Below are 9,061 nucleotides of genomic sequence, written 5' to 3'. Positions count from 1 at the left end.
GTTATGCGGTTGGCTTAAAATGTGTCAAAACTTTCCAGACTAGTTACTGTGAAATACTTCAATTACTGGTTATCTAAATTATTTGAAAATTTGATTAAAATTGCACCGAATTTAAGAGCAAGTGACGAAACGATTCAGGATGACACGCTAGACATACTACTTGCAACATAATCCCTGACTCACGGGCCTCAGTCATCGTCAATACTATTGTTAGTTGAGTTAATCCATTATTTCATACTTCACAAAAACACATAAAATGATTAGTTTGTGCAAGAAACACAGTGGTTTGTCTAATCTCCTCATCAAAAGAAAATAAAGCATACAACGTGTAAAACGAACGTTCACAGTGCCGACCGGCTACTCCTAGGCGCCGATAGCTGTAGCTGCTCGTACGACACAGATTGCAAGATCTCTGTGATATACACGTATCTTCATCTTTTTGTAACTCAGCTGTACTTGTGCATGAAATGATCACGAAGTACGTACGGCACAATAAAGCAAAGAATCTTTGGGCCTCTCTACGTTACAGATCACTGGAAATAAAATTCCAAGTCGTCATTCAGACAGTTCCATACCAGCCCTATTTATACCCCCATTCTCCGTTTGAAAAAGAGTACCAGGAAACATAGAAACTGATCGATCGATCACTCGAAGCAAGACACTCATATGGTTGCCATACACACAGCGAGAGAGATGATCATAGCTGCTCTCTTCGTTCTCAACTGTGTCCTCAGTACCATACGAGCTGATCCATCAGCTTATGGTGATCATGCGCTCGCGTGGAGGCCAGCCTTGTCCCACCCCGACGAGCTCCGCGACCTCGGCGTCCGCGCGTTGATCCGCGACGACGCCGAGGCCACCGCTCGCGCGTCCGCCGACTTCGGCAACATGTCGGTAGACGTCGACGTGCCGGCGGCCGTGCTCTACCCGTCGTGCCCCGACGACATCGCCGCTCTGCTGCGCGCGTCGAGCGCTCGCCCCTCCCCATTCCCGGTGTCCGCCCGTGGCTGCGGCCACTCGATCCGCGGCCAGGCATCGGCGCCCGGGGGCGTCGTAGTAGATATGCCGTCGCTCGGGCGCCTCGCCGGCAGCTCTGCTGCCCGCCTCTCCGTGTCTGTCGACGGCCGCTACATCGACGCCGGCGGCGAGCAGCTGTGGGTGGACGTGCTGCATGCCTCCCTCGCGCACGGCCTCACTCCGAGGTCGTGGACCGACTACCTCCACCTCACCGTCGGCGGCACACTCTCCAACGCCGGCATCAGCGGCCAGGCCTTCCGCCACGGCCCCCAGATATCCAACGTCCAAGAACTCGACGTCATCACCGGTACGTACCTGCACGAGCGCACGACCACACACGATGAACCTGGCGTAGACGTTCTTCATGCATGTCAGTATGTCACTCACGTTCATGTAGGACTCGGCGAGAGGGTGACGTGCTCGAAGGAGAAGGACCGCGACCTTTTCGACGCCGTGCTGGGCGGGCTGGGGCAGTTCGGCGTCATAACGCGGGCTCGCATCCCGCTCGTGCCGGCGCCGGCGAGGGCTCGCTGGGTGCGGCTCCTGTACACGGACGCCGCGGCGCTCACCAAGGACCAGGAGCGGCTCATCGACATCGACGTCGAGATCGGCACCGGCGCTGTGTCCGGGCTCATGGACTACGTGGAAGGGTCGGTGCTCGCGGATCAGGGCCTCGCCGGGAGCTGGCGCTCGTCCTTCTTCTCGGAGGCCGACGCCGCACGCGTCGCTGCGCTCGCCAAGGAGGCAGGCGGCGTCCTGTACTGCCTCGAGGGAGCGCTGTACTACGGCGGCGCAGCCGGCAGCGAGCGCAACGTTGATAAGGTAACCACGACCATTGTCGGTGCTGCTGCTAGCTATAGGGGACAACCAAGTGAGATATGGATGGCTACTTTTTGCGCCTATGACGCGGATGCATGGCGCCAAGTCGCCAACTGTGCAGCATCGGCGACGTACATACTTGGCCTAGCTTTGTCTGCCCTTGAAAATGCACCTCTTCTTGTCGCAATCTAACCCGTCCATATCCGCAGTAACCATGGTTTAGGGATTAACTACACTACTTTGCTATAAAAATAGTTTAGGGCAAGAGGTCTGCTTCTGTGCCCCCCCCCGTCCTCTTCCACCACCAGTAAAGTGGAAGAGATAAGTTGGCGCACGAAAGGGTATCGAAAGATCTTGGCCGTTCAGAGGAGACCAAAGTTTGCAAAGGGGACACCAAAGTAATGTTGTTAGGGCAAGAGGTGTGAAACGTTTTTCTTGCGTGGACGAATGGCAACTCGCCACGTGGCCAGGGAAAATATGCCAGAGTTGCCATCCACCGTTCAGTTTTAAATCTGAGGGTTGTAGATTCGTTATCGCGCCAGAATTCAAATGAGAGAACACAATATAAAATTTCAAATCTTTTAGGGAACACATCTAACTATTCGATACAAGTTTTAATTAGAGTCGACTCAATTATAAACCCTTTTCATTAAAGATAAAAATCATGTGTATGCAAACTTAGGTTTGCTAAACCTAAACTTATACAAAAAAAAATTCTACAAATCCACATCCAGACAATTTTTGTTGGATCAAGACTTCAATCAGTTCAATGCACTCAACTAAGGTTTTGACCAAAGCACGGCCAACTTGCCCTCTCACATATCGTTGTTGCCAGTTTTGGACTGTAGTGGCACATGCACATAAGAGCCAGACAAAGACACCGAAAAAAAAACTAACCCTATATGCAAACTAATAAGTGAATAGGGACAGGGTGTACAATCAATTTTGGGAGTCTCTTCATGGACTTAATAAATACTCCTATTTAGAGCAATACATGAACCCAGTAAATGTTATAGAGAGAAATGTAAACCAGCGTATATAACTGCCTTTAGCTACCAGCTTTAATCTACATTTAGATTTCTTTTTGTTTGATCAAGACGTCAATGCTCTCAACTAAGGTTATGATGAAACCCGGCTAACTTCCCTCTCACATATCTTATTTTTGTTTCTATTGGTCTGGAGCAGCACATATGTAAATACCAGATAAAATGCAGAAAGGACTAATCGTAAACTATGTGCAAATTGATATTCCCTTCGTTCCATAGTTCATGTCGTGGTTAAGTCTAAATTTAAACTAGCTCCACAACAAAAATTATGGAACATGGGTTAAGTGAGTATGTGGCTACTAGGTACTAGGGAGTACTATATGAATATAGTCGAATAAATCAATTTTGTGTGTTTCTTCGTGAACATTTTTTCGTATGTGTAATCCTTTTTGTACTTGCAAATCTAGCATGTGAAATTTCGCCAAAATTAAGTCTTCCATGTCGACATAGTGTCTATGTTTTCTAGCTAGCATCGATCAACAGCTAATACCTAGGACACGATCTAATGGTGGGACAGCGACCGTGCATGGATGCATGCATGCACTCCGATATTCCTGGCTGGCTTTACATATGCTGTACTAGTTCCACGCACACATGTCATACTGTTCCCTCCACTTGTCCAAGAAGTAACTTGCTCGATCACCTTTTTGATAGTCTGCACTGTCTTTGGGGGAAAACATCACATGATCCCAAGCTCTCTGTCTCTGGTCCTACCTTCTTTGTCATCTCTTGTAAGAAGATATAGCTCCAAAAGGTCATGACGATTCGTGTAGCTAGCCGTACATATTTTCAGCTAGTAAACGTAAAAATATGCATATATGTGTCAACTTTACACTCTTGCATCCATGCCTACAAAATTTGACGTGACACGCATGTATCTTTGCTAAGTAATTTCTTTTTTTTGGCAATTTTTTTATAGTAATTTGTTAATTGTGCGCAGAAGCTGGATGTGCTGCTGCGGGAGTTGCGGTACGAGCGGGGCTTCGGGTTCGTGCAGGACGTGTCGTACGTGGGGTTCCTGGACCGAGTGCGCGACGGTGAGCTCAAGCTCCGCGCCACCGGTTTGTGGGAAGTGCCGCATCCCTGGCTCAACCTCTTCCTCCCGCGCTCTCACGTCCTCGACTTCGCCGCCGGCGTCTTCCACGGCATCCTCCGCCGAGGCACCACCGGCGCCTCGGGCCCCGTCCTCATCTACCCCATGAACCGTAACAGATGGGGCGGCGAGGCATCGGTGGTGTTCCCGGAGGAGGAGGAGGTGTTCTACACGGTGGGGATCCTGCGGTCGTCGGTGCCGGCGTCGTCGGACGGCGGCCAGCTGCTCAGGCGGCTGGAGGAGCAGAACGAGGAGATCATGCGGTTCTGCGAGGATGCCGGGATGGCGTGTGTGCAGTACCTGCCGTACTACGCCGCTCAGTCCGGCTGGGAGAAGAAGCACTTCGGACCAAACAGGTGGGCCAGGTTCGTGGAGAGGAAGCGCAAGTATGATCCCAAGGCGATCTTGTCCCGTGGACAGAGAATTTTCACATCCCCACTGGCTTGATCGATTGATCGATGCCGACGTATAGCTAGACGCCGAGGGATTCTCATGCATGTCATCATGATATGTCGTGCGTGCATGCATGGTCCCGGCCGGAGCATCGATAGATACGTATATCAATCATCATACACATATATATCATGGCAAGGGAAACGATGTTAAATTTAAAAAAAAAGCATGCACGTTGTAGACTGTTACTGTTTAGTTAAATTGTGTAATTAGTAATTAGTAGGTCATGCAGTCGTGAATGGGGCATGTGATAAGACATAAATGTACTCCTAATTAATTAGTTTAAATTGTGTTGCGTCTTTTTTATTTTCTTTTTTTGATACTTTTGGTTTTATATGGCTGTATGCATCTTCTTTATGCAGAGACTGGGTGTAATGTTTAATACTTTTTATGAAATAAAGTGTTACTTATTTAAAAAATTGCACTATAAAGGAGCTGATTTGGCTAAATTAAGGAGCACTAGCTAGCTGCATGCATATCGAAATACTTACTTCGATTCCATCAAAGGTAATTCGCTCCATCTCCTGCACCATCTGAATCCATGCATGAAAGGTTCCTGATTCCTGACCACACAGTAGACATGGTAGACGTACGCGAGTTGACGCACTTAAAACAAAGCTACCAACTGCTCATGCGAAACTGACAAGTACTTGCGTAGTCATTGCTGACCAGCGCTGGATCCGCCTAAAAGATCTCGACGTGACAGATTGCACAGATCTATAAAAAAAAGACCCTCATATCTGGGGAACGTGGATGCACTAGGTGTTGCCTAAATCATAATGCAATGCCAATGTCATTTTTTTTTTTTTGAGAAACACAGTACAAACGCAGACGCTCACATACACGCGCATACACTCACCCCTATGAACGCACACACGCACACCCCTACCCCTATGAGCACCTCCGGAAGACTGAGCCGGCGGATTGGATCTTGAAATTGACGAAGTCACCACAGGCGCCTCGCTATCGACGGGAACGTCGACTCCCACTGAATGAATATTCCGCCTTTATGAGACACACAGATGTCAAACCTGGGGTTTGAACTCTGGTGGGCTGGGGGTACAACCACCCTCCTAACCACCCAACCTCAGGTTGGTTCTCCGCCAATGTCATTTTCTGAACTATATTAACAGTGTTTTTCCTTGTAATGATTTGGAGATGTTGCCTTGTGATGGTCTCTTTGGAAAACTATAAATAAATCTTATTTTAAAGGTTTGAGACCTAAGGATCCTACTAATGTTGTTTTTATTATTTCCCACTTCCTAAAAACCTAGGAAGAATTACAGAAAAAGGGTCTTCGAAAGCTGCTACAGCTGGGACCTGCTAGCAGGCTGGCGAGGGTAGCACATGAAATCTTTGAGCAGCGGCATGGCTAGAATCATGTGAATAGGAGACTGAAAATGTGATTTGTGCTGTTCAAAATCCTGAAGCTTCGATTTACATATTTTCTATGGTTCAGGTACTTTGGTGGCCTGGAAGTAATGATTATGGCTTTCATTGTTTCATATGCTTTTTTATCCCTGTTGCTGGTAATGCTAATGCTAGCTGCCAACCTAGCTTTGTTCTTATTTTTAAAGGTTTTAGAGAAGTGATTGTTGTTTTACAGACAAAAAGGAGTTGTCCTTTTTGGTTTCATGTTAGTTGTTACAACAGACTTGGGAGAAATTCTGGTGCCCAGCCCGCCCTAATTTTTAAAGAAATTGAAAACCCATGTGGAGTTCCTGCTTTCGAAAAGAAAAACCCAAAAGGAAATGGATTTCAACTACCCGTCACAACTCACATGATGTGTATAACTCGATCTCAGTAGGAGAAACTCAAGTCTGAACTGTAAATTGTTGGGTTTCAACTTAATTTCAGACTCCAACCAAAATTTGAAGGAAAATTCCCCAAAACTACCTAAAGAAATTAATAGTTTCTACTTAATTTTATACAATGTTTCTTCACAAAAAGCAAAGTTTTTATATCATGCTCTAGAACTTTCAACTCAAGAGCAGAGAGCTTTCAATTTCAGCACAAAGAAATAACTACTACTTGGAGTGATGTTTTGGCTTTTGGGTGTACATGTTCCCTTTAGTTTGAAATACATCTTTCATATATTTTAAAATGTTAAAAAAATTAAACAAAAAATTCACGCGTGCATCTTCACATGCTACGTACGTGCGCGCAAAATCTTTCCATGAAAAATCTAGTTGTCGTTTAGGCTATGTAAAAAAAGGCAATATTTGATGCTAAAAATAAGGCTTTTTGTGAGACATATTTTGTTTTTTTATATTAACTAGAAAAAATATCGCTTTTTGCGAAACTATACGAACGCACAAGATTATCAAGATATACATGCGAAATTTTTTGTTGAAATTTTTGGACAGTTAGAAATATATTTTTAAAGTGAGGGAGGCATATGCACTAGTATGCCGAATTGAATTTCCGCTACTACCGTTGGGGGTGTTTCATGGTCGTAGAAGTCATTGATGCATAGAATCGTGCTACGTAGTTTACTTGGACGACTACCTTTCTACGCCATGGTGTCGACATCAAGTGCATCACCGCTCCAAGTCTGCTTCCCACCTAGCTTTCGCGTAGGTTTCTTGCATGTAGAATCCTGATGTACCTGCACTGTACTATTCAGATCATTCCACAAAGAAAAGAAACGCATCCCATCGCATCGCGGAAGATGGCGACCGATGATCATCCAATGCAGAGAGATTCTGCGTGATCTACTGCAGATCTCCTATGAATCCTATGATCCTGACCGAATCCCCCAGGAAACAATTGAATTGACTGAAGCAGTCGCCGTGGCCATGCATATTTAGACAATGCGTAGGGCGCGGGACCCGTCAACTCAACTTACAATGCATCTAGTAGTTAGTTATGGCTAGACAAGTCTCGATGGATATCTTGTGGGGATATTCTTTCACCTGCTGGCGACCGAGAAAAAAGTAGCTAGACGACAGAGGTAGATTCACAAGGATAGGGCAGAGGAGAGTGGCTACAATGCCGGTACAGGTTCTTGCCGATCCGCACGCCCACGTGACATGCTTCGTCGAAACATAGTATGATCTTCTTCATCAGATATCACAAGACTTGACTCTTGGGTCTTGGCTGATGTGGATGGGTTAGCTCAGCTTTTGCTTGAAGATCCTGGCATATCTGATCCGATCTACTGTACGAGAGCTAGTATGGACGAAGACGACTGCTGCCGTGTTAATCGAATGGAAATATATACTCATCGGTCTACATTATTCCAAAGATCCATCAAGATCATATCTACTCGGCATGTTAATCGATCCCAGGAATAAGTATTTGATCGAGACTTCCGAGAGATTTGCTGTTTGACCTGTTACCTGTACAGTTTATGCCCCGAGTAGAAAGAACCATACATCTACGTTCTCAGGTACTCCGTGGTATATACCAAGATTCTTTCGCAAATGTCAAGATTCATTCATGATACTCCTTTTTTTTTTTTGAAAAGGGATAAACCCGGCTTCTGCATCGTGATGATGCACACAGCCTTTTATTAACATCCAGCATATTTTGTTCAGAAGTACTTATTACATCTCAAGGTTCGCTTAAAGTTGATACAAAAATCAACCAGCGAAAAAAAGGGAAACAGCACAAAGTGACTAAGCATCCTCTAGTCGACTAATATGCTGCCAGCCAGCCCGGCACAAGATATCCTGAGCGACCATCTGGAGCCGTGTGCATCCAGAAGCCATGACATCCTGTTGCTCTTGCGATGAAAGGAGAGCCCAGAGTTGGATCCAATGCACCATGGAGAAGATCACCTGTAAAAAATTGAAATTTTTCTTGTTGTTAAAAATTATATCATTGCGGCATCTCCATATTGACCAACATAAGGCTGATACGCCAATGCGAATTAAAACCTTGGATTGTTTGTCAACACCGTTTAACCAATTTCCAAACATATTTGTAATATTGGTTGGCGGAGGGAGATTATTAGTGAAATTAACAGTTCGCCATATTAGTTTAGCAAAGGGACACGATAAGAATAAGTGTTCCACCGTCTCTTGTTCTCCGCAAAAAACACATTTAGTACACCCATTCCATTGTCTCTTTGCTAGATTATCTTTTGTTAATAGCACCTTATTACTTAGGAACCACATAAAAATTTTAATTTTTAGGGGGATTTTCATCTTCCAAAGATATTTCCGCAAGTACGTTGTATGATCATTCATAAGATCCTCATACATAGATTTGACTGTAAACAACCCATTAGTTGTTAGCTTCCACATAAAACAGTCCGGTTCATTATTTAAATTAACCATCATTAATCTTTGGCATAAGTGTAACCACGCTGTCCACTTATTACCAGATAGTACACGTCTGAAACCAATATTCAGTGGTACGTGTGCTAATACGTGAGCCACCAACACATTCTTATGGTTCACAATATTATATAAAGATGGGTACTGACTAGCTAACGAGGATTCCCCTAACCAAATATCTTCCCAGAATCTTGTCGATGTACCATTACCAATTTTAAAATATCCTTTAGTAAAAAAATCGTTTTTATCCGCATGAGCCCCTTCCAAAAGGGGGAATCAGTCGGTTTTGCTTGTACTTCTGCAAGTGTTTTTTGGCTTAGGTATTTGTTATGTAGTAATTCTTGCCACAT

At 45.1% G+C, this 9,061-nt stretch overlaps 1 protein-coding gene across 1 annotated transcript; it reads left to right on the top strand.

Moving 5' to 3' along the window:
• The first annotated feature begins 603 nt into the window (after positions 1-603).
• Positions 604-4,732, top strand: LOC127341843 (cytokinin dehydrogenase 2). Its single transcript, XM_051367787.2, has 3 exons — positions 604-1,324; positions 1,415-1,839; positions 3,823-4,732. Exons 1-3 carry the CDS (start codon positions 667-669, stop codon positions 4,420-4,422), a joined length of 1,683 nt encoding a protein of 560 aa, XP_051223747.1. The 5' UTR covers positions 604-666; the 3' UTR covers positions 4,423-4,732.
• The last annotated feature ends 4,329 nt before the right edge of the window (positions 4,733-9,061 follow it).

This window comes from Lolium perenne, chromosome 3 (genome assembly GCF_019359855.2).
Source record: "Lolium perenne isolate Kyuss_39 chromosome 3, Kyuss_2.0, whole genome shotgun sequence".
Taxonomy (NCBI): Eukaryota; Viridiplantae; Streptophyta; class Magnoliopsida; order Poales; family Poaceae; genus Lolium; species Lolium perenne.
Note: the sequence above shows the minus strand (reverse complement) of the source record. Positions and strands in the feature narration are given on the sequence as shown.

Coding starts and splice junctions, on each gene's coding strand:
- LOC127341843 (XM_051367787.2), top strand. CDS start 667: ATGGTTGCCATACACACAGCGAGAGAGATGATCATAGCTGCTCTCTTC. Junction 1,325..1,414: donor AGAACTCGACGTCATCACCG/GTACGTACCTGC, acceptor ACGTTCATGTAG/GACTCGGCGAGAGGGTGACG. Junction 1,840..3,822: donor GCGAGCGCAACGTTGATAAG/GTAACCACGACC, acceptor AATTGTGCGCAG/AAGCTGGATGTGCTGCTGCG.